The 25023-nt window shown below is 51.7% G+C and overlaps 2 protein-coding genes across 12 annotated transcripts; both read right to left on the bottom strand.

Annotated features, from left to right (window-relative positions):
• Positions 1-384: 384 nt before the first annotated feature.
• On the bottom strand, positions 385-20601 carry LOC133492688 (nebulin-like). 10 transcript variants are annotated; one of them, XM_061805214.1, is made up of 51 exons: positions 19880-20601; positions 19518-19801; positions 18754-18917; positions 18047-18139; positions 17716-17978; positions 17478-17570; positions 16686-16787; positions 16111-16221; positions 15929-16033; positions 15566-15676; positions 15374-15484; positions 15187-15300; positions 14791-14901; positions 14248-14358; positions 13985-14095; positions 13580-13678; positions 13053-13163; positions 12863-12973; positions 12666-12776; positions 12220-12330; positions 12043-12153; positions 11867-11977; positions 11690-11797; positions 10779-10889; positions 10596-10706; positions 10418-10519; positions 9971-10081; positions 9515-9625; positions 9309-9419; positions 8787-8894; positions 8587-8697; positions 8200-8310; positions 7604-7714; positions 7176-7277; positions 6960-7064; positions 6804-6902; positions 6348-6446; positions 6146-6250; positions 5965-6072; positions 5787-5897; positions 5158-5385; positions 4983-5087; positions 4792-4896; positions 4499-4603; positions 3757-3849; positions 3574-3678; positions 2956-3118; positions 2303-2395; positions 1702-1797; positions 1339-1469; positions 385-979 (listed from the first exon to the last, which is right to left on the bottom strand). In XM_061805214.1, the coding sequence occupies exons 5-51, from the start codon at positions 17965-17967 to the stop codon at positions 803-805; spliced, it is 5433 nt and encodes a 1810-aa protein (XP_061661198.1). In that variant the 5' UTR covers positions 17968-17978; positions 18047-18139; positions 18754-18917; positions 19518-19801; positions 19880-20601; the 3' UTR covers positions 385-802. The 10 variants fall into 10 exon arrangements, with proteins under 10 accessions (XP_061661198.1, XP_061661200.1, XP_061661197.1 ...); XM_061805216.1 differs by having other exon boundaries at positions 3604-3678; XM_061805213.1 differs by having other exon boundaries at positions 3574-3849; positions 19880-20026; positions 20115-20601.
• LOC133492695 (LIM zinc-binding domain-containing Nebulette-like) lies at positions 20296-24901 on the bottom strand. 2 transcript variants are annotated; one of them, XM_061805254.1, is made up of 5 exons: positions 23960-24901; positions 22395-22489; positions 21385-21469; positions 20596-20973; positions 20296-20379 (listed from the first exon to the last, which is right to left on the bottom strand). In XM_061805254.1, the coding sequence occupies exons 1-4, from the start codon at positions 24026-24028 to the stop codon at positions 20785-20787; spliced, it is 438 nt and encodes a 145-aa protein (XP_061661238.1). In that variant the 5' UTR covers positions 24029-24901; the 3' UTR covers positions 20296-20379; positions 20596-20784. The 2 variants fall into 2 exon arrangements, with proteins under 2 accessions (XP_061661238.1, XP_061661239.1); XM_061805255.1 differs by having other exon boundaries at positions 20300-20382.
• Positions 24902-25023: the final 122 nt, after the last annotated feature.

The following is a 25023-nucleotide window of genomic DNA, read 5'->3' as shown; positions in this document are numbered from 1 at the left end:
AGTCCTGGATAAAACGGAAGAAAATGAATGAAGAGACATTTTTATATATTTCTTTCTCAAACATGTTTTGATCTTTGCTTTCATTCTAGAATACAGCAGTGTATCTTTTTTTTTTCTTTGAATCTACAAAAGATGGACGGACTGAATTGCGAATCAGAGACGGAAGACGTATTAATGCTGATAAAAGCCGTTTTATTTCATTTATGATTGCACGTGTGTGCGTGTGTCTTTTGAGGAACAGCAATACAAAGACGAGCTGGTGAGATACTTGAAAGTGAAATGACGTGTCAATAAAGCAGAATCCAAGATCAGTCGTCTTCTTCTTCTTCTTCTTCTTCTTCTTCTTCTTCCCAAACCCTCATTTCAAATGATCCAAAAAAGCAGTTGACCAAATGTAAATTTCATTGCATTTGTGAAATCAAAACATAAAAACACAAAGGGCGGACTTTGCTAAATGTGTTGTGATCAAGTCATCTTGTATAGATGAAGAGGAAAAACAATACACAAAATCATAAGTTGTAGCACGCACGCACACGTTAGAGCAAAAAAAAAAAGTCCAAAAGATAATTTTCCCCTCTTGATAAATGCTGCAAAAATGCAAAATATTACCAAACAATTTTGTTGTGAAAACATCATGATGTGCTGATTTTAAGGCAGTTTTTTCCTAAATTTGGAGCCCAAAAAAAAAAAAAAAGACCTGTTTCAAGATACGTGCTCTTATGTCAAATCACTTCATGCTAGTTGCATTGTATATGTATTTTTGGGGAAGATTTTGCTTTTTTAAAATTTTGTGGCAGCGCGTCTAGTTGCAACATTCCACGTAGTTGGCGGGCAGCATCCCGGACTTGCCGGTGCGCCGCACGGTGCCGTACATCCAACCCTCGTCGATGGGCTGCGCGTTGACGATGACGTCGCCGTCCCGGAAGGAGACCTCGTCGTGGTCCTGCGCCGCGTAGTCGTACAGCGCCCGGTAGACGCGCTGCGCGCACACAGAGCAAGCCCAATTTTACTAGCGTCTCCGCGGGTAACTTTGTGTTGTACTTAAAAGTAGTGCTCTGGCGCCATCTTGCCACCATGGAAGGAGTAATTGACGAGGTTCTATTGGTGAAAGCGTTACTTAATTTAGAGCAGCTCGGTGCCAAGGAACTGGGTTCATGTGAGTGGAGGAGCTTCATTTACACGGGCCCTAGCCCTCTCTAATGGGAAAGTCGAGTTTTGCCGGAGGAAAGAATTGCCCTCGGGTCAGAAACGAAGAGCAAATCATCTTGGTTTGAAAGGTGAAATTCCCCACGGCACGAAGGTGGATGCCACGTGCGGCGGGGGTCGGGGTGTACTCACCACCACGGACGAATGCGGCGGCGAGGCCACGGATCTGACGGACGACATGCTGGTCTGGTGCATGTAGCCGTGATACTGGGACTGCGGCTGCATGTGCGCCCCCTGGTGGTAGGCTCCGGGAAGCACCGGAGCTGTCGCACACGAGAATTTCAATTCTAATTGTTTGACATAATCGACAGGTCGTTACTAGCCGAGTCCGAAAGGGTTACAAAGTGTCCGCTTCCCGGATTGATGATGTCATCCCCGATGCCACAAACACATGAAAAATATTGATGGTGTTATTATCATATCACACGCGTGACGTCACACGAGTCTCCTTCTTTCCGTGATTAAAGCGTGCACACGCACACGCGTGAGATGTACCCGGCGTGTCGCAGCTGCTCCCGTCCCAGAGTTCAGAGGTCAGCGAGCTGTGAGACTGCCGCGACGGAGGCCTGCTCAACCTGCGCTCTACCCGCTCTGGCCACAGGGGGCGCCGCCGCCACAGGAAAAAACAAAAAACAAAAAACAAACAAAAAAAAAAAAAAGCAAGATCGCCATAATGTCAACAGACGACGTTCCAAACTTCAGGAAGTCACATTGGCGGCTCACTCAGGTTGAAATAATGTCATCAGGTCTGTTAATGGCTACATTGTCTGGATTTATGAAGCAGAATAATGTCATGATTTAGTGCATTCATTTTGCGATGTTTTGGATTCAATTCATGTGCAATATTTCAGATTCATCTGGTTATGTCGTGCGTTAAAGTGGCCGCGTTTCAGATGAATGTCATGATGATGAAGGCGTTGCAGATTATGTTGTGGCTCGAAAGTTTCAGGTTAATGCTGTGGAGGAAATTTGCTAGGTTGTAATCCAAACTCGTTTTTAGTAGATCAAAAGAAAACTGTGAGTTTTTTCTTTTTTTTTTGTGGTGGGGGGTGGGGGTGGGGGCATCAGGGCGGTGACGTTTGGAGCTGGGTTCTACCGGACATCCTGCGCAGGCTCTTGGACTGAACGTCATCCTCCAGCGGGTCAAAGTCAAAGATGGAGCCCGGATCGGTTCTCCACTCCTTCACGCCTTAAGACATGACGGGAACAAGACTGAGTCGGCGCCACGAGAACCGGTAGCGCACGGCCGCTCGGGTCCGTACGTGGGGACGCGAGAACCGCAAGAACTCCGACTCCAAGCAGGAATATTTGTCCAAGTCCTCGCCCAAATGGATCTAATTACACTTCAAACACAACTTGGTTGCAGCCAACGTTCATTTGAGTTCAAAATGTCATTAAATTATCGCTCGATTGTAAATCATTGAAATAAAATGATTGAACGCTAATCATAAAGCATTCTACATTTGTTTTACTTGATATTGATTGAAAACAGGTCATAGATTTTTCTAGTTAAAAAATGCATGTAACGGGCCGGGCCGGGCCGGGCCGACTAGAAAACGCCGTCGGTCGCGCGATCACGCGGGAGGGAGCCGAGGTTCTGTTCTGCTTTTCCACACGTGACGAAAACACGCAGGAAAAGTGAGGAAGAGTGCGGCTGAGCACGTCCCTCCGTGAAGGTTCGTTCCGGGTCCGCTTCAAAAGTCACGTCGGAGCGCCACATTTTCCCTTCAAAAAAAAAAGCTCACTGACCTACGATGATGCCTCCGGGTCGTCTGTCCGTGTCCATCATCTGGTTGGGGCCTCCGTCCGCCGCCACGTGATTGGCCCGCTGGTAGTGCTCCGCGCCGGCCTGGTCCAATCCCGGCGCGGAACCGCTGCGGCGGGTGCGCTCGAATTCCTCGTGATACTTGGCCTGCAGAGATAAAATACGCTCGTTGTCAGGACGACTGCTCCGCACAGCAAAAGTGTCACATTTAAATAAAGTACTGTAACAATCACAAATTCATCAAAAGTACATCAAATAAAATAGAAAAGAAAAAATTACAACCAAAACAATTAAATCTTCCCCCCCCCCCCCCAAAAAAAAAACATATTACACTAAGACTAGTGCTGGACACAGGGGGAAAAAAAATACACAAAATAATATAAATTAGAGCGAGAGATTATATATTAAAAATAAAGTAAAACAGAATAGTTCAAATGTGTTAACACACACACACACACACACACACGCGGTGCATTTTGTCAGTGAGCCAATAAAAGAAGCAGACTCGTCTTAGAAACTTTATTAATCATACACACGAGCCGGGGGGAGGGGGGGGGGGGTCAGTCAGTACGAGCGTCACGCCGGCCCACGCCGCCCGCTACCGTGGAAAGCGAGTCCTGAGACCTCCGCACCCGTCTGTACTCGGGGGTGTCGAGTTCTGTACAGCTGCGGCCTCGAACCTCCTGCAGGCCACGCTGGTACTTCACCTGTTCACACGCACACAGCGGTTGACAAGATATCGCAAGCGTGCGTACGTGCGTGCGTGCGTGCTTAAGCGTGCTCACGGTGCTGATGTTCTCCTGGTTACGTCGGACTCTTTTCATGTCGGGCGTGTCGGCGACGGCGGTCCCGCAGCCCACCTGTTCTCGGTAGCGCACCTGAACCACGCGCGACAACGCCAGAACGTTGGATCTTTGTATTTTTAATAAGCACTTTTGACAGTAAGAGCCGGACGCCTGAAAAGTTTGTTTTGTTCCTTGCCGCGTAATCTCGACTCGTACATTTGGTGAGTCACCAACTTGCCCGTGCACCCAAAAAAAAAAAAAAAACACCTAACCCTAACCCGAATGCCAGCGTTGAACGTACAACCCACAGGCACACTTTCAACATACACATCTGCCACTGTCGATCGTATCGCTAGTATACACACAGCAACGTGGAGAGTAAAGTGCAATATTTAGCTTGATTTTCTCCAAATACAGTACTGTAACTATAACGAGCACCGCAAAGAATTCTGGGGGGCGGCCCATCCTTCTGCACCCACGATTCATCCACAAAACGGTTCATCCTTAGACGGGTTTGCGTGGGTTGCCGTTCACACCGCTCGGCTATTGAAGGTGGAAGGATACGCGTGGCGGTTCCATCTCGATTTTTCGCTCTTGTTTTTGCCACTTTCCTGACCTCACGACCTCGTTTGGTTATCCCGGTGTACGGTTTTCGTTTTGAAGTCAACTGCGTCCGCCAAGTTGCGGACGGACAGGAAGTAGTTTCATGAATTAGGAAGCTGAAGAGTGTGTGGAGGTGTACATCACTGATCTTCTTGGCGTTCTCTCTGGCGAGGACGATCTCCGGCGTGTCGGCCACGGAGGACGTGAGACCTCTCATCAGCTTGGAGTCCCAGGAGTAGTGCATCTAGGGGGCGACAGAGAGCCAGACTGACACATGCAGTCCTTCAGGATGAACATTTCAAGGTCTCGCGACATGAAAATCCAACACGGCGTTTGCGGGTTTGAAGCCGTAAAAGTACGGTCCATAAGGTGGCGCATCCGTACGTTGCGCTGTACAAGAATACTTAAGAGGGACCGTGAGCCAGATCTCACCGAGCTGACGAGTCTTTGATTGGCTTTCGCTCGCTCCATCTCGGGAGTCAGCGACGGCGCACCGTAGCGAGCTCGCAGACGCTCGGCGTCGTCTTTGTACTTCTTCTGGAATGACGGATGGACGGACGAACGGTTGAACAGATGGGTCGCCGCATGGCTACAAAGACAGCCGGACGGACGGGAGCGTTCACCTGACTGTAGACGTCTTTGAGGTAGGAGGCGTGCACGAGTTCCGGAGAGTCGGCGACGGTCCCGTACGAGTTCTCCCTGAGATGGGCCGTCTGCTTGTAGGACCGCTGTGGACCACGCGGGCACGGTGAAGCCGGGTCCGGCGCCGACACGCGCACGCTGGCGAGCTGCGGTCACCTGACTCTGGATGTCGGAAGCCCTCTTGGCCCGTCGGACCTCCAGGACGTCGGCGCCGAACCGCATCCCTTTGCCCAGCACGTCCGTGCGCAGGTCCCTGCGGTACTCCTTCTGGTTCAGGATCCGATTGGCTCGCTTGACCCGCAGGAGCTCCGGCGTGTCCTGCAGGCCCAGGCCGGATAAGCCCCGCCCCTTCACTTCCTGTTCCAGGTCCTTTCTGTACTCCTTCTACAGGATTACAATCGGTAGCTCGTATTAGTGCTGCGGAACGTCGGGAATGATGGCCGGGTTCACGTGTTGGGCCTGAACAATTATTGGCTCAATGCATTCAAGATTATAGGTGTGCATATATATATATATATATATATATATATATATTTTTTTTTTTTTTTTTTCTTCTTTTGGGGGGGGGGGGGGGGGGGGACGACAAAATTATGGCCCTCAGTATGGCTCCCGAAAATAACAGGAAGTGATGCAAGCTGTTCCTGTTGGGTGAAGTACAAAGACTTCACTTCCTCTGCCAGCAACGGCGTCTCCATCACACGGTTTGTATTTCGGGTATGTTGAAATGACCCCCATCATCGTCATCGTCATCGTCATCATAATTGTCGCGGTCGTGTGTGTTTTACGTCGTTGAGCAGGTTGGCGGCACGACGAGCCGTCAGATATGCGGGCGTGTGCTGGACCTCCGCCAAGGCTTTCCCCTTCACGTGCTCCTCGTAGTCGCGCTTGTAGTCCCTCTGAAAAGCGCCACACGCGGTCTTTCCCTTCCCGAACTCGGCGGCTTTGCAGGATTTGTGTCCTTACCTGGCTTTGCATCTTCTGCGCCATCTTTTGCACTTTGTACGTTTGCGTGTCGGCAAACTCCACACGTGCGTGACCTTTGCTCTTTTCGTACTCCTCGCGGTACTTCACCTGCGAGTCCGCGTGCGCATCAGTGTGTGCGCGCGTTCACGTATGCCGTCGGGCGTGCGGGCATGCGTGAGACCTGACTGTGCAGGACGGCGTTGTTCCTGTGGTGGCGCCGTTCAGCCGTGTCCAGGGGGAGGCGGTACTGAGCCTTGTTCTGCTCGTGCTGCTTCCTGTACTCCGCCTGTTCGCCACACACACACACACACACACGCGCGCATAAAGGTGAGCGCGTAGTGACGGCGTGGACGCGTACTTGCGACGGACGCCCACCCACGCACGTTACTCTCCAGTTTGCTGGCGGCCATGGCGTGTTCCAGCTGCAGCAGGTTGGGCAGCCGGGAAGAACTTTGGGCTTTTCCGTCGCTTTTATATTTGACCTGCTCGGCGACAGCAAAACGGGATGAGGTGCTACTTTGAAGGCTTTCAAGCGGATGCCGCGTTACGCAACGTTTGGAAGCGAAGCGAAGCGCTCCCTCGCCGCCCTGGTCAACTTCCCCGGCTTTTCATCCCGCCTCCGCTTGCTCGACAAGGGTTGCCACGGTTACAAGCACACCAAACAGACCGCGTGCGCCGTTTGTCATCACGCGCCTGCAGCAGAAGCTTTCACAACGTTCACTTCCAGTTGCGAATGGGAACATTTTCTAAACTGAAACGCGTTGCCCAGGTGCGCGCGCGAGGTTCTGAATTTGAGCCGATCCCTCAAGCGGACGGGACGGGTCACGTGACCCGCTCACCTGACTGGCCAGCGCGGCGGCGGCTTGCGCGTGCTTGAAGGAGACGCAGTCCAGCGGGTTGTAGCGAGGCGGCCCGAGCGTCTGCCGCTTGTAGCGCGCCTGCGGGAGGACGCGCCGTCAGCTGGACAAAATGGCGGCGCGTGCCGCGGGACGTACCTGACCGACCAGTCGGGACACTCGCTTGGCGTGATCGATGTCGGCGCGCGCCAGGAGGGATCGGTCGCTCGCAACGCAACATCCGCCGTCGCTTTTGTAGGCCGCCTGCGCACAAAAGCGGACAAATCATTTGCTCCAAACATGAATGCTCAAAGACGGCGGAAGTGTTTGGTTGTAAGCGCTGCACTTTGTCGATCATTCATCAAGATGAGCGACCTGGCTGGCCAGTTTGGAGGCGTTGGCGGCGTTGACGATGTCGGCCCTGTCGGGCGCCATCTTGTAGCGGTGAAGCTCCTCCCTCCCCTTCCCGTAGCTGACCTGAGAGCAGCGTTACAAAAAAAAAAAAAAAAGCCTCACTTGGGGATGAATGAAGCTCCTCCATTGACTTGTACATAGTTCCCACGAGGTGGAGGCAAAAACACTATTTTGTCGAAAGGAAATGAATTCAAGGTAGTTTCTCAACACCAAGATGAGAGCAAAGCGCTATTTTACCAAACGGAGGGAAGTTGGGAGCGCCACAACTCAGTTCAACAACGCTATCTTGACATCAAGATAGCACAAGCACCAGTTTGCCGCAGAGAAAGTGACGCCTGAGCGGCTCGGGAGCGACAACCGACACGCGGTACTGGGCCGTTTGCGTTTACGTGGCTCTGCTTCCTGTTGACATCCATGGCGCGCTCCACGTCCGGCAGCGTCTTCATGTTGGCGTAGTCCGACTTGCCTCTGTCTCGATTGTACTTCTCCTTGTAAAACTTCTACACGGAGACAACAACAAACACAATTCAGGACATCCGGCTCACAAATCTCTCGCAGCTCCGTCGCTCCCGTCGTCCGTTCTCTCCTCCCTGGTTTTTTTTTTTTTTGGTGTCCTCGAGGCCCGAGCTTCTCCACCAGGAGTTTGTGGACCCTCCGTGAAAGTAAGATATCTTTTTCACAAAGACCTTATGACATTTATAGAAATAGGATTATGATATCAGACCTTTCTCTACTGAAAGTTTGTTAGTTCCATCTGTTTCACAAGTGGAGAGTCGCGTCAGAGTCCAGTCCATCCGCAACAGATGGCGCAAAAAACTCTCTTACTCAAAAAAAAAAAAAAAAAAACCACTCACAAAAGCCTCTCACGTACAGAAAAAAATTACATGTTATGTGTTTTGGCCTATGAGGGACCTCAGATGTCGGATAACGTGCGTGTTATGAGGAGTCTCTCCGGCGCCTTTAGCATTAGCACGTTAGCACTCACGTCACTCTGCATCTTGCTGAGCTCTTTGGCAAAGACGGTCTCGATGGTTTGAGGCATTTGAGCGTACAAAGTGGAGGCGGCTTCCTTCTTGCCCTCCTCTTTGTACCATTTCTGTAACACACACAGGAGTGATGCGTTTTTTTGGAAGCGTTTCCGTGATTCTCAATGCCGCAACACATGATTGCTGATTGTAAATAAAGCTTCATTGCGTCATCGTTAACTCCTCTGACAGGTCCTCAGTGCAGCACTAGTCTTTTGTCGTTCTCCACGGAATAAAGAATATGTGACTGTGAGTCCTGGTGTACCGTCTGTCTAAATGTTGCTGCACCGTTTGTGCTCAAACCATTGCGCGAAGGCTGAAAGCAGTGCATTCGCGTTAGCGTGTACCTGACTGTGCCGCTGACTTTGTTGTTTGGCGTGCTGCGTGTCGTTGGTGTGAGGCAGCAGCGAGTACAAACTCTTGACCAACTCCTTCTTACTGGCCTCCTTGTACTTACTCTGACGACGACAACAACAACAACAACGCGGCGACATTAACAACGTTGCTGCGCTAAAGCGACGCCCAAAGCCACATCGTCCGACGTCACCTGGCTCAACATGTCCGTCACGTTCTTCACAAAGCGAGTGTCCGGAGTCTCGGGCAGCAAAGAGAACAACGACAGGCACAGCTCGGCTTTGTCCTTCTGGTACTTGCTCTTAAAATACACACAAAATCAAAATCAAATCAAAAGCCTCGATTGTGGTTTTTATGGCAAGATGACGAGCGCGACTCCACAAGCTGTTTGAACCGATAGAAATAGAATTGAAAATATTAAATGTGAAGTGAGTCCGATCAAAGATAAAACAAACAGATGCGCACAGTCGCACGCACACAATCACGCAACAAAACAAATAATAAACTCACACGTATGGAAATAAACAAAGAAAAGCGCTTAAACACAACTGCACGCACGTTCAGAAATACACGTATACAAAAACACATACAACCACGTACTGTGTATAAACACACACACACACACACACACAAATAAAAAAGGAAAAAAAAAAAAAACCCAAACTTTGGGTGGCATTCAATCGGCTGTCGGGCAGCGACCTCGTCGACGGCTCACCTGACTCTGAAAGTCGGTCAAGCGCCTGACGAACCGGGTCTGATTGGTGTCGGCCATCTTGTGAAAGACGCTGCTGGCGCTCTCCTCTCGACTGGTCGCCTTGTATTTGATCTGATGACATCACAGCGCGTGTCTCCGTGCTTTCATTTTCTTTGCGTACGTTTTAGGACACGCGAAGGTCTGCATTGGTGCGTCCGGGCGGTCACCTGGCTGCAGACGTCCACGGCGGCTTTGGCAAAGTCCGTGTGGACGGTTTGGGCCAGCCGCGAGTACAGACTGGTGCCGCGAGCCTTCAGAGCTTCCACCTTGTACCGGACCTGGCGAGGTGACACGTTTTTGTCGGTGAGCGTCATTTTGCCGTCGCCGCTTCACGTCGCTTTCATTTGTGTGATCTCCTCCCTTACTGTGTGAATTGGGAGGTATTTAAATTCATTCCTTAGTCTTTGTCCTCCGGGATATGTTATTACAAATTGTTACTTTTGCATCGTTGACCTCCAACAAAGTGTTAAAGTTGAAGTTAAAGTTTAGAATCTCGAATGCCACTAAATCTGCCTGTTTAGACAAAAAGCAGCTTGTCACGCGTTTTGTTTTGTGAAGTGAGCCTGAACGCTACATCCAGCGACGAAAACCAACTTTGCGTTTGCGTACGACTCGCCTCGCACCTGACTCTGGAGCAGCGTGGCCGCCCCGGCGTGGCGCGTCTCCATGGTCTCGGGCAGCCGGTGGTACAGCCCGCTGGCCGCCTCCCTCCTGCCGGCGTCCTTGTACTTGCTCTGCGGAACGGGTTAGCATGTAGCATGTTGCTAACAGGGATGTTTACTGAACACAGGGGAAATCTTCAAGTACATAAATAAAAAAGGTTACAAGGTTAGACCGTAAGATTCTTGTCTAAATGAAACTCCTCAATTCATTTGAACAAGTTCTTGACACCCAAATGCCACAAGGGGGCACCGGAGCAAAACCCATTTGAACACAATCGATCCCTTGACTGCGAAATTCCACAAGAAAAAGGGCAAAGGGCTAGTGTTGCCGTAGCAACCTGATTTCCACCAGACGGTGTCAAGACTTTTCAGCCAATCACAAAGTATAGGTTCTACCCCTTCCCTCACCTGGCCGCGCAGCGTCTCGGCCAATCGCGTCTCGGCGATGTCGGCCAGCCGACCGTAGGCGCTGCGACCGAAGCCCTTGACGCTCTCCTCCTTGTACTTGAACTGCAACAAAGGGCAGCGTCGCAGACAGACGCGGGCGCCGGCGACTCGCGCGTACCTCGGCCGCACGTGCGCTCACCTTGCTGAGCAGCGCCGACATCCTGGCGGCGAGCCGCGTCTCGGCCGTCTGCGCCAGCTGAGCGTACAGGCTGGAGGCCGCGGCTTCCTTGCCGCTCTGCTTGTACTTGTTCTACCGGAGCAGTCAGCACGACGTCATTGGCAACACGCACGCACGCACGCAGACGTGCGGTGTGTCCGTTACTTGACTCAGCAGCTCAGAAAGTTGTTTTGCGCGGAGCGTCTCGGCCGTCCAAGGCAGCTGATGGTACAGAGCGCTGACGGCCGCCTTCTTTGCCGCCTCTTTGTACTTCACCTACCAGCACACACGCAATCATAGTCATAAAACTTGAAGAATTGAGGCTGACCAATGTGACCTGAAAATGACATTTTTTTTTTTTTCCCCCGTTTGCTTTCGGCACATAGAAGGCAACCGAAAAGACGGCTATGCAAAGAAAAGGCGTCATGAAGGGAAGGGGAGCTTTCCAAGCACAAAAATGTGAAAAAAAAAGTGCCTGCGGACAAATATGGCGCCCTGAGAGTCACATGACGCGTTCAAATGTCATTTAGTGGCATGCAAGTGAGACCAGGAATCCTGTTGCACCACAAAAGTCTTTCGAACCCATCGGAGAGTGTCTCACTCTCAACGTGGGAAGTAAACAAATACCGTACAAACATCGTGGAACTGTACCCGACATTTTTTCAGGTATCGGTGCACTGTACGAGTGTTGATTTTTCTGCCGACTTTGTACTTTGACTTTTTCAGGTCCTGGCTTTGTCAAAATAGGCCGATGACGACTTGAAAGTCAATAAAGAGCAGGGAAGGCCAAGCGAGGTTCCGATCCGGCACGATCGATATTTTGAGGTCTGAGTGGGAGAAGCGGCAACGAAACGGAACTAATTTAGATCCAGAAGTCAGCAGTGATGCTGGCAACTAAGTGCATGGCAAACAAACGCGAGCGTCGAAACCACTGGCAAATTGCGTAGGATGTACTCGAGTACAGAATTGACTTTTTCGGACCTCTTTCAGCCCTAAAAACAAACAAAAAAAAAAGCTTCCGTCATTTGAAATGGTAACTTCCCGTTTTCATCTGGCGACGGCGACGCGTTTCCGACCTGGCTGCGAGTGTCCGCCATGTCCTTGACAAAACGCGTGTCGGGCGTTTCGGGCAGCGTGGAGAACAACGACTTGGGCAGGTCTTCTTTGTCCTTCTGGTACGTGCTCTGCGAAGCAATCATCATCAGAACGGCGGACGGCGCCATGTCGGCGTGCGGTGCCTTCACGGTCCTCACCCGGCTCTGTAATTTGGACATCTGTTTGGCAAAGCGGGTCTCGGAGGTCTCAGCGAGAAGCGAGTACAGGTTCTTCGTCATCTCTTTCTTCCCATCTTCTTTGTACTTCACCTGCGGTACGCAAACAACTTCGAGTCTACTTGCGCGTGGGTACGCGCACACGCGTCGCCGCTCACCTGACTGTACAATTCCGCCAGTTGTTTGGCCAACTCCGAATGTTTGGTTTGAGCCATCTGGCGGTAAAGCGGGCCGACGGCCTCCCGCCTTTGCTCCTTCCTGTAGGCCACCTTAGGCGAGACGGCAGAAGAACTTGAGGTTCCGGACCGCGTTGCCGGCACGGAACGGGCACTGACCTGACTCTGCAACCGCGTTACGTCTTTAGCGTGCCGAGTCTCCGGCGTGTCGGGCAGCTTGGAGTACAGACAGTCGGACGCTTGACACCGGCCCGCCTCCTTGTACTTGTTCTGAAAAGCCAAGTCCAAAAAAAAGCGCTGCATCGTTTTACTTGGCGCGCGCGAAAGAAAGCAAATCGTGCGCGTCGATTTTGAACTCTTTGTGGAATTCTTGCCAAAACCTGCACCAAAGTTCAAATGTTCTTGGGTCATAACTTTGAAATGTTGCTCGGATTCTGTCTTTGCAAATTCTGTTGTCGAGTCACTTCAACATTTGTTTAGCAAACGATTATCAGGGACCGGTGAGTTCTAAACTAGTGAGACCAACAACACGTCACAAGGCTCCGTTGGGTCAGACGCTTCTGAGCGGATTCTGCGGTTGTGCGCTTTCGACAAGTACACGGTACCTGACTTTGGACCTCCGACAGACTTTTGGCAAGCAGGGTGTCGTTGGTCTCCGGGAGCTGCGAGTAGAAGCTGACCGTCTGGGCTCTCTGGCCGCTCTCTCTGTATTTGTTCTGGAAAATCAGGAGAGGCCCGCTCGTCACACCGGGGGACGGATGCGACGAAAGTCTCGCTTGCCGTCAACGCAACGAGTCGGTACCTCGCTCAGAATCAGCGCCAGCTCTCGGGCCCGCTGCGTCTCCGAGGTGTCAGGAAGCCGAGAGTAGAGAGACGACGTCATCCGCTTCTTGGCCTCCGCTTTGTACTCTTTCTGCGACAAGAGGAAGGGACAACGATGATCATTTCCGAGAGAAAGAAAGAAAGAAAGAGGGAAGGAGAGAGAGACTGACCTGACTGTGCAGTGCGCCGGCTTCTTTGGCGTGTTCGGTCTCCAGGGTTTGGGCCAGATTGGCATACAAAGAAGTTGAAGCCTGCTGCTTGGCGTCCTGCTTGTACTTGGCCTGAAAGACACGCAGACGCGCCGTCTTATCAGCACGACTTCCTGTTGGCTGCTATTTTCACCCTCCGGATTTCCCCTCCCCGGTCGGCGTGGGTGAATCGTGGGAGGACTCGGGACGGTGGTCCGACTCGAGTCGGATTAAAGCTTCAGGCCGGCGGCAAGGTACACGATCGGACTTTATTGCAGCCTCCTTTGCTCTCAGATTTTCCTGATTGAGCAAAGGGTGTCGGGTGGGCGACGAGATGAAAAGTTCACTCGCACTGTCACCAGTACTGACCAATTAGGGGCAATGTGGAACTTTGTCGGTATGCACAGTAGAACGCGTCACTGCAAGTCAAGTACCGAGTATTCCACTCCCAAGTCCAAGACCTCTAAAAAGTGTTTGGACTTTGGCGCGCTCGGGCGGCGGTGGCGCACCTCACTCAGCAGCTGCGACGCGCGTTTGGCCAGCTGAGTCTCGGCAGTTTCCGGGAGTTGATGGTACAAACTGTTCTGCACTCCTTCTTTGTACTTTATCTGGAACACGTGCCAACACACACTGGTCAGCTTCGACAACACTTCCGGCGTAGCAAGTAGCAAGTGCACTTCTGACCCAGTTCAGGAAGTTCCCGAGTCTAGGTTCCCGACAGGAAAAATCGCTGACCATCAAAAGCGCTTAGCATTTTAGTTTCTGAACAGCACACACGCTCAAATGCTTTTCTGCTCTGTCACCTGTCGCAGTTTCAACCAAGATGAACCCGCCGGCCTCCAGGAGAAGGTTTCAAAGCCAATCCCGAAGGTTTTCAAAGAGGGTTCAGGGTCCGAGCGGCGCGGCGCCAGTACCTGACTCTGCAGCTCTGAGATCTGCTTGGCGTGTTCCGTGTGGAGCGTTTGTGGCATCAGCGAGTACAAAGCGACGTTCGTCTCCTTCTTGCCGTCCTCTTTGTACTTGACCTGGGCAACGCGCAGAAAAGACCATTTACAACTCTGACATTGGACATTGGTGCAAGTTCTTTCCCGTTGCCTGCCTGCTCTGCATCAGATGCACAATTGCTATCCTGACCTATCAAATCAAGTCCTTCTTCTTCTTCTTCTTGTTTTTTTACCTGGCTGGCGAGCTCGCAGGCATCTTTGGCATGGAGGGTGTCCAACGTCTGCGGGAGGAGCGAGTACAAGGACGAGTTGCTGCCCTTCCGGCCCTCCTCTTCGTAGCGGCGCTGGTGGGGAGAAGACTTTTCAAGCGGGGCGGGATTTACGGACGTCAGGACGGTCGGACAAAGACGAAGAAGCGATAAGAGGACAGGATGGAGGCTGAAGCGAAAGGAAAGGTGAGCAAAGTCGTGCAAGCAGCCGTGTTGCGAGGCCTTGGAGACGGCGTCGGAGAAGCCGAGATTGTCTCGGATGTTCGGGATCAGAAATGAGCTCGGAAAGATACAGACGCCAAACTGAGTCCGGGACGAGGGGACGCATCGGGAGAGGAAAGCGAGAACTGGAGCGCTACTTAGGAAGCAAAGAAGAAGGAAGGCAAGCGCGATGGAAGATTTGCAGATAGCTGGAATCGGGGCAGAAGGACCGTTTCCCCACCCGAACGGGGTCAAGCCCAAAGGGCAAGATCACGAAGGAGCCGTCGGCGTGCCAAAAGATTTCACCTCACTCTGCAGCTCAGCGACGTTCTTTGCAAATTCCGTCTGCACGGTTCGCGGGAGCTGAGAGTAGGACGAGCGACTCAGCCTTTTCCTGCCGTCCTCCTGGTACGTGAGCTGGCGGAGGACAAAAACGCCGCGCTAGATTGTGGAGACGCAGCTGGCCTGGCCTTTGGGCTCCCGGCTCATTGAGGTCATTAGGTCCGCTCGAATTCAAGTCAAGAAGGATCAAAGTCGGCGGAACGAACGACGGATGCAACTCTCGTCGCGGCCGTTAGTACTGGCGATAAGGAAAATAACCAAACGTATGAAACTACTACAAGAGTATTGCAACTACTGCTGTTCCAGTCAGATGGGTTCGAGTCACCAAAGTTGTTGGGGTGGTTTAGCAGCCGGCGCTACCTGGCTGTGCAGCTCGCTCATCTCCCTGGCGAACTGGATCTCCTTGGTGGAGGTGAGCTGAGAGTAGAGAGAAGGCGGAGCTCCTTTCACCGGAACCTTGGGCCGATAATTCACCTGCGGAAGGCCAGAAGGTGACGGTGAGAAGCCGCCGATCCGCTCGCCGTCAGCGCTTGCGCCGGCGAAGTACGTCGCTCTGCAGCTGGGACATCCCCAGGGCGTGCTGGATCTCGGGAGTGTCGGCCAGTTGGGAATAGAGAGAGACGGACGCCTTCCTCTTGCCGTCTTCCTTGTACTTTATCTGCGAGTCAGCAACCAGAGAAGACGTCAGGAAGTCGCCGGGCGAGGGTTGACGTACATCGATGGGAGGAAGCGCTCCTACTTCGCTCTGAAACTGGTGGACGCTCTTTGCCAGATGCATCTCGCTGGTCTCGGGAAGCCGAGAATACAAAGTCTTGCTCAGCTCCTTCTTCACCTCCTCCTTGTACTTATTCTGAGCGGACACACGGAGGGGGAGGGGCAACCTTCATCAACAATCAGAAACTGGTACTTTGCCTCGTTTTCATCCAAGCTCGCGTCACGTCATCAATCATCTTGTCAAGCATCTGCGTACATCCGGCGAGCAAGCGTCAAGCGGTAGCGGTAGGTCGGCGTGGGCGTGGTCGTGGGTGTGGCGCGTTGAATCACGACCTCGTCTACCCGTCATCGATCATCCCCATCCGGCCGATCAGCAAGGCGGCGTTACCTGACTCAGCACGTCAGTCAGTTCTTTGACAAAGTGCGTGGCGCTGGTCTCGGGCATCAGCGAGTAGAGAGACGAGGACGTCTTCGTGTTTTCTTTGTATTGAATCTGAAGAACAAAAACAAAAGCAATCGTTCACGACGACTTGAGGTGCGCCGGCAAGGTTCCGCCTGCGGGGCGCCGACCTCGCTCTGCAGCCGGCTCACTTCCTTGGCCCGTAGGATCTGCGGCGTGACCGGGAGCAGCGAGTAGATGGACTCCTCCGCCTCCTTCCTGCCGTCCCGCCTGTACTGGGACTGAACCACAAGACGACGACGTTCACTGCTGGTCTTTGGCCTTTCAAGCGGGCCTTGAGAACTGAGTCACGTGACCTGACTTGACAGCTGACTGAGCTGCTCTGGCCTGACCGAGGACCGAAGTTAGGAGTCGGCTTTGCTTGATTTTTGCCACATTCAACTTGGGACTTGCTACGACTTCCTCACATTCGCTGTCGGGCGGAATCTCCCCCGCTTCCAAAATGAAAAATTCTCAGGAAATGACAACAACGCTACCTTACTTGACTTCCTACACACTCGGTTGGCTTACGCCGCTATCGTATACCTTCGATTGCTATCGTATCAACAGACCAAGTGGGGGCAGACCTGCGGTATCGATCCGTCAAACAGTACCGCAAAAAAATGGACTATTTGGACGTGGGCGGTGTCCGGCCGACAGCGCCGGTAGCCGTCGTACTCGCGCCCCGGCGCTTGGGCGCTCCCACCTCAGACACGACGGCGCTGATCTTCTTGGCGTGGACGAGTTCCGCTGCGGGGACGAAGAGACTCTGGCCCTTCATCTTCTCAAAGTCTTCTTTGTACTTCACCTGCAAAGAGGTTGGAAAGAGAGAAAGAAAGAAAGGAAGGAAAGAAAAAGAAAGAAAGAAAGAAAGAAAGAACATGACATCCTGCACTGGTGGTGCAGCCAGAAGATTTGGCCAAGGTTTAACGCCCCCCCCCCCCCAAAAAAAAAGTATTTCCCCCTTGAAAAACACAATGGAGGCGACGGTGCCCCCCCCCCCCCCCAGCAGGGTGGCCAACTTTCAGTCCTGTTTTCCCACCACGTAGTCCCGCCCCCGTCATCTTTTCTTTCTATAGGAGTCAACATTGTCGTCGTCATCATCATCATCATCATCATCATATTCCGGACTTTGCGCGCGTTCTGCGTTTTGCTTTTGCCAGCCAAGCGTCGCAAAGCTTTACGTCTCCACGGCAACAGGGAGCTCGCCGATCGGCGGCATCAACCCGGACGTCGGCGACTCGGCTCCCGACGTCTGAAGCGCCGTTAAATTTAGAAAGCGCTCGATGAGTCACGGCGGCGTTCGGGACCACGTGCCAGAAGATTGCGTGGCCGTCGCCCTCCCAAGTCTCCTCGGCAACGGGACGGCGAGTATGAGGGACGGTTGCCGACGGCAATGCCGGCCACCCTCCTGTTTGGGGTCGCGTTCCGGACCGTCAACCGCTGCAAACGTTTGATGGATCAATTTCTGGATTGAGATCAGCCCAAATGTGTTTACCTCGCTGGCCAGCAGGCCGCATCTCCTGTTGAACGCCAGGTCGGGACGCACCACGGCGCCGCTTGTGGAGGAGACAAAGGAGGCGATCCCGTCCTGTGCGCGCGCGCACACACACACACAGCCGTCAAAATATCAGGAAGCGCGGTCGTCCTTCCAAAATGTGGACGTCGATGGTCCGGCAGCACGTCCGGATCCATCCACCCTCCCGTCGGCCGTCGGTCCATCTCAGCGTCCTCACCTGCGTCTCCTCCGATCCTTTTGGTCCTCCTTGCTCCTCTCCCCCATCCATTTCTCCTCCGTCATCGTCCTCCCGTCTTTCCGCCTGGGTTTGTGCGTTTTGGTCCGGGCGGGGGCACTCAGACTCATCCGTGCGGAGGTGAGACGATTCGAAGGTGGTCACCGTCTCTCGGGAGGTTTCCCCTCGTCGCGTCTCCACCTTCGCAACTTGCTGGGCCGGTCCAGCGGGCCACAGCGGCGCTTCCGCGTCCATGCCGGTCGCCTCTGCATGGAAAGCGCAACCGTTTGGTTCTGCACTGCTGAAGACTTTCAGTGGGTCTTTCTGGACTCACCTTTTTTAAGCTCTCAACGCGTTGGATCTCGGGTTCCGCTTGTGAAGTTCGGATCCTCCGAAAGACTTGGAGAAGGTCTCTGCTAGCTTCTTCCTAGGACGCAAAGAAGTTTGAGTCAGAAGTCTCAAGTCTTCGAAATCCAGGAAGTCGAACGAGTTTCCCACAACGGATTTCGGTGGCGAGAACGCGCTCACCGCGCATACCACCACCCGCAACCGGCACTTTCCCAAAGTTTGCACGACTTCTGCTCGAGCGTTCCAACTTTCTGCCCCAAATGAGTGAGACGACAAATAACGCAACGATAATTCAGACGATCGCCGCGACTGTTGTGAGCGAATCCTCGCGTGAGGTCAACACGCGTCGCCCGCCTTTTGTGGCTTTGACGGCGTTGGACGACGACCTCTCTGATGTCAACGCGGCAAACGTCCTCTCCAACTCTCCATTTCGAGCTAAAGCTCAAACTTCCGTCGTGGAATTTTCCATCCTCGCCTAGCCTGGGAAAAAAAAAAACCAGCCAAATACTTGCACTCCAAGTTGGTCTTGGACTCGGACTCGGACGCAAGACGTGTCGAATGTTTGGAGCGACTCCGTGCGGACGTCCGCCGTTCACGTGCGACGCCGGCCAGCGTCAAACCCGAGTGAGACGGAAAGGAACCAAAAGGCCACCAGCACAAAAGAAAAGTCAGCAGCGACTTCGGTCTTCCCACCTGCGTTTCTCGACAGCGTCTGCCACCGCCGTCGCCGGGCTGGACCACGACGACGACGACGACGACGATTCCCCTTTGACGTCCCGTCGCCCGTCGCCGATAAGACGTCCGCTTTTAGCCCCCACTTGAAATCTTATCGGCGGCGTCACCTTCAAATGCGTTCGCTGGAAAGAATGAATGGAAAAATACTTCAAGGGTGCGTACTTCCCGAGGATTTTATTGCTATATTTAATTCATATTACATTCATTTTCCCGCTTTTTTTTAAATTAATCAATTTCAGGAGGAACATCGTTAATGCAACAATTAAAAGAGTTTAATTTAAAAAAAAAAAATCAATTCATGTTGTAAAAATTGACTTATTATATTTTATTGCCCTAATAAAGTAGGGGTTGAACATCTTTTTAATTTAGTGCTCAAATAATGTTCATTCATCATGTTTATAGTTACACCCAACATTGTACATATTGTACAAATACTTGACCTGTACATTTCTTTCTTAAAAATACATTGAATGTATTTTAGAAAAGAGCATAATAACAGTAGTTGATTCCAGTAATTGAACATTGTATGCTATCAAACTGTACGAATATGAACATATTTTTGTTTTATTGCCCACTACTGCATCATAAAGAAATCGAAAGCAGCACTCCTGCGACCCTGGTGAGGATAAGCGGCTCCGAGAACGGATGGATGCATCGTTCCAAAATGATGCCGTCTGAGATCAAAACATGTGAATGACCCAAAAAAGCGACGCCATAATCACTTTGACGGTTTTCTCCGTCCACGTTTCCGTTTGAGCGCGTCGCCGTCAGCTGCCATCTGAGGAAAACGCCAGTGGGAGGCGTCGCCATCTGTTAGCGCGCCGCCCCCACCCCACCCGGGTCGAGCCGACGCCTTTGGCAGCCGCCGTCAACATTTGCTCCCGGTTGGCGATTCGGTGGGCGCCGGAAGGGAAGCTTTCAACGGCGGGCGGGTCCGACACGCCGTCGACCGAGTCCGACGACTCCCCGACTTTCCCCATCGAGGACAATAAAGTGGACTCTGGGCCTGAAACGATTCGTCGGACACGTCTCAAATGATTTTGCGAACGCGATTGGGCCTCATTCACTTATTAATGGCTCTGACCCGACTTGCCCGGAACTCCTCCAATTATGGACTCCACTTAAAATAGGCTCGACTCTGAGCCTATTTTGCACGCGGGCCAACGGTCGTCGCCCCCTGCTGGCGAGCGGCGAGGATGGCCAAATTTCCTCTGCCTCCCGTCACGCCGTCCTAAAAAAAGCCGCCAGCAGATGGCCCCCACACATCCCCCTCACTTGTCAACAACAAAAGGTTTTTGGGGCGGACGCGTTCTCGAGACCTTTTCCTTCTTGACCCCGACCGACTGCACCGTCACAATTGCTTCCGCGATCTTGTTTTCTCGAGTCGGGCTGAGGCGCTCCGGAACCAATAATTCTTCTTCAATTCCTTCTTTCGGCGGCGCTCGTGGTTATGTAAGACGCGCACGGAGCGGCGCCTTTCATCTGCGCCAGCGCAAACGCGGCTTACGTAACTTCCACCCGCCGACGCGCCGTCCTCTGGCCTCCTCCTCCTCGTCGTCGTCGTCCTCCTCCTCCGTTTTCCGCCTCCTCGTGCCGAGCGGCGAGGTCGGAGTTCCGCGACGACGACGAAGAAGAAGAAAAAGAAAACATTTGCTTTGATATTCAACTCGGTTTTGCCACATGTGAATTTGAAAAACAAAAGGGAAAGAACGGATTCGTTCACTAGCTTAGCACGTTAGCCTGTGTCACTTCTAACTGCCTCAGGGGTCAAAGTTCAAAGTGAGAAGAAAAGTCACTTACAGTTCACGAGAGGACGACGTCGTCTCCATCTTGTCCTCCTTGGAAAATGTCTGCTGCACGTGCGCGCGAGTGTTTGTGTGTGCGCGCTCACTGACAAAAGTGCACCACATCCACTCCACGCATACATTGAAAGAGTGTAGGACGAAAGTCCACACACCCCTCTTCGAATGCCGGTCGTGAGCTCCTTCCTTATACGGATGCCTGGCCCTTGAAGAGGGGTGCGTGGACTTTTTCTACCCAACGCCCGCGTTCGTCTGCGGGCTCACGTACGTTGCTGACGTGTTCCTGGGTGCGTCGCAGCCGTCGCATCTCGGGCGTGTCGGCCACCGTGCTGAAGCCGCGACCTTTGCTCTCCTCGAAATCTTTCTTGTATTTGACCTGCGCGGCGACAACGTTGGACTTTTAAGAGCTTGAGATCAAAGACCTTTGTATATATATATGAATAGAAACAAAAACTTGAACCGCACAAGTGGATGTAAAAGAAAAAAATTCACAATTTTGATTTGAGAGTTTTGCCGAACTCGGGCCACGAGGACTACAAGTAGAAACGATCAAACTCACTCAGGCGGGCGGAACTGATTGAAACAATGAAAAACTGACAAAACGGTAATATTAAAGCAGCAATAGTTAAGATCGCGTAAAAGAAAACGTTTCCAAATGTGTCAGAAGAAAAAGATCAACTGACGCAATTACTGAAAAAGGCACTCAGATGGAAAAAAGGCAAATATTACACACGCTAAGAACACTTTGAAAAAGGCCTGAATGAAAAGAACGGACGCGAGGACGCACCTGACTCTGCAGCCGACTCTGGCGCTTGAGTCTCAGGTTCTCGGGCGTGTCGGCCACGGTGGTGAAAGACGTCTTGGGGTAATGTCTGCGAAAAAATGAAATCGGTCACAATCGGGCGATTGGCCGAGATTGCGTTCGCAAAAAAAAAAAAAAACGTGCACAGGGGCCTGGTTTCAAAATGGAAACGGACGGCGCAACGCGGCCGAACGGATGCCGTCAACCGCGGCAATGTCAATGACGTCGTCGGTGACGTCACAAACTCCCAACCGTGCCGTTCAGAGTCCGCGTTGATGAAATCGCCAACGAGTGCAGACAACGCGACAGGAAGTCTTGCAGCTCTAATTTAAGACCATTGTTGGCAAAAGCCCGTCAAAAAATGACCACGACGGGCCAAAGACCCGATGAAGCCGTGTCGCGCATTAGACAACGTCCGTCGGTGGCGCACTCGATGCTGCAAGGTACGAATGACGACCACTGAGCTACCATCTGTTGAAATGCGTTTTCAACTTCGGCAGCCCAGCGCAATGTGAAACGCCACCGACGGGCTAACCAAACGGCCGGTGTCAAACTCAAGGCAAACAAAGGGGGGCCAGATCCGGCCCGCCGAGCGAGTTTATGTGGCCCGCAAAGGCAAATCATCGGTGTCAAGATGTCTTTTTGTGTCAGCAAACATGAACTCACGTGATTAGCCTTGAGTTCCGATTCCAAAACGAGTTCATGCGTGTTCGTGTGTGAATATGGGAAAATGGGCCGCAACACCCCCCTCGCCCCCGCCCCGCACCGGGTCTAAACCGTGACGGACTTTACTCACAGGACCGACACTCTCGTGAAAATTGAGCGCAAGTTTCTTCTTCTACTTCCGTATCTTCCCGTTGGCCTCACCCTACCGCCCCCGCAGGCCAAGTTGGAACGGCACACCGTCAACAACGGCCGCGGTACATCCGGTGAAGTTGGAAACTTTAGCGTGAGTACGAGGTCACGCGCGCCAAGGTTGAAGGTTGAGGACTCACGCGTTGCAGTAGGGCTTCTTGTCGTAACCTTTGTAGTTGTTCATGTTGAGGGTCATCTTGCAAACCTCGCAGTGGAAGCAGCCCTTGTGCCAGTTCTGCACAAAAACAGCCACACGCACGCATTGTTTGGAAACGCCGCTTTCCTTCCCGCGTGGCGACAAAGTCTTCAGAGGATTCCGGCCAGAGGAAAAAATGAAGCCGAAAAGCAAACATTTGCTTTGTTCTGCGATTTTTTTTTTTTTTTTTTTCAAGCGATTTTTATAACTTTCCGTTCATCTTTGGCGAACCTCTTCCTTGCATTTTTATGCACAATGACAATATATATATATATATATATTCCGTTGTCATGACAACAGGCAAAGGCGTACTCAAACTAGCGGCTGGAGCTAAATGAGTCGGACCCGCCCCGGCGACCGAGTCGTCGCGCACGTGCCGCCGTCATCCGACGCCACTTTTAATAATTCATCGAGTTTACGCCGTTTGTTCTTCCAGAAACTTCCAGGGGAAAGCGGAGGTGGCGCTATTTTCAGCGTGGCCGCCGCAGCAAAAAAATGCATAATTCAAATTTTGCGCTCACAACAATCCAGACGCCAAATACACCACAAACGTTTCACTCAATGGGCCGGCGTCAGCGCTAAGCTAACAGACGCTAGCGCTTGGTTTCATTTTGAAATGGGGTTGAATCTTTACGTCAGTGCTCTTCTCCAAATCATTTTTATTTTCTATCCATTTTGAAAACTATTTTGTTGAATCTTTCTACGACATCACCACACCATTGGCATACATGTCATGTGGCCTGCTTTGGCTAATGCTAATGCTAATGCTAAAAACTAAAAAGTGACTCCTGTTCCTCAGTATGAGTACAATAAAACTGACACATTTTCTAGAAATGACAAATTTGACGTCATTTCAAGAAAAGATTGGCAGCAAAACGGAAGAAAGGCGTGTTGTCCAGGAATGTCGGCTAATCTTGATCACCTGATATTCTGTAAGCACATAAGCACTTTGAACATGAAAATGGCGTCTTGGAAAAACCAAACCAAACCAAAAAGGAGCCAATGAACGCCCAGCCCAGCTTCGGTGGACCAACGTGACTTTTTGGTCCCTTTTGGAGTAGTACCGCGGCAGGGAATTCCATTTTCCAGTAATATCCAAATATTTGAAATCTCATCGTACGGGATGTTTTTGAGCAACAATAATGTCACCGCGAGATTAGCAAAAGAAAGACATTTGGACCAATTTTAGGCGATATAAAAATGGCGGACAAGCGACTGTACTTCAAATTTACCGATGAAGTACTTTGACTGAATTATTTTTTCCTTGCGTTTCATTTCATCGGAGTACTGCAATACATATGAAACATGCAAGAAAATGAACATGACTAGTGGAGAGAGAGAAACTTTCCCCGTGACCGCAAAGTGGGGCGTCCGGAAGATGCCGCTGGATGGCGGATTTTATTTTATTATATTTTTATTTTTTTGGGCTTGTCTAAACGTGACAGCGTTTGCCTCGAGAGCCGCGTGGACGGGTGGCAGACGCAAATGTGTTTGTTTGTTTGTGCTCACCTTGTCCAGGCAGCTGACTTTCTCCGTCGGGTAGACAATCTTGCCGCAGCGGGCGCACTGGGGGTTCATCTCGGCGTTTGGGGGTCGTGAGACGCGCTCCAGGTGAACCAACTCCAGTGCAGCACTTGTGAGTTCGTTCAGTCAGTCCGTCAGCAGCATCCGAGCGCGGCAAGCTCGCTGCATTGCTCGAAGGCAGCGGAAAAGCAGACTTCCTGCCAAGTGCCCCTTCACAGTAAAAGCTCGAGTTCCTGCTCGGGAATTGGACAACTTCGAGCCAAGAGCAGGGCGGCAAAATTCAAAACAGTTTTTCGGCAGCAACCGAAATCTTCGCCAGACGGAAGGACGTCGCACTCGTCGCTTTTCCTGCCGTGAAAGATTTCGCGTCTTTGGACCGACCGCCAGGCAGAGTCGAGTGCAACTGTCGCCCTCTGCTGGACGGTCTCCGACGGGGACATTTGCCCTTTCCTTCGTTTCTCAGCTCAAATCTTCGCTTGTCCCTCCTCCTTTTTTTTTTCCTTTCTGTCCAATCCAAAGTTTTTCTGGCAGGCCCGCCGTTTCCTTTTGGCCAAACCAAACTCCAGCACGATCACTTAACACGTGATGGATTTCGAGTTTCGATTCATTTTGTACACAAAGGAACGACAGTGGATTTTAAAAAAAAAACACCGAGAGGTGGCGCTGCTGCAGCACATCCTGCTTGAATGAGGCGGGTGGGAGGTCACGAAGGGGTCAGGCACACGAGGACCAGGCCCCCGAAAAAAGTTTAGTTTTTTTTTTTTTTTTTATCTCATCTTGCAAAATACTTTCATCAGTTGCTCGAAGAACGTTTGCACAAAAAGTAACTTTGTGGCGGCGGTGGTGGTGGGAGTGACGAATTCATGACCTGCCGCTCCTTACCAAGTTTGCCTAATAGTTCAGTTTTTGTCTAATATTGGGTTTTGAGGAAAATAATGCATTTTGTAATCTAATCTTGATGACATTTTTTTTTTTTTGTCTACCAAATGTTTTTGTTTTTATTTTTAGTTTTTTTTTTTTTTTCCTGGGGAGTGTGTTGGGGGGCTTGT

This window comes from Syngnathoides biaculeatus, chromosome 19 (assembly GCF_019802595.1).
Source record: "Syngnathoides biaculeatus isolate LvHL_M chromosome 19, ASM1980259v1, whole genome shotgun sequence".
NCBI lineage: Eukaryota > Metazoa > Chordata > Actinopteri > Syngnathiformes > Syngnathidae > Syngnathoides > Syngnathoides biaculeatus.
This window is presented reverse-complemented; position numbering and strand designations above follow the sequence as displayed.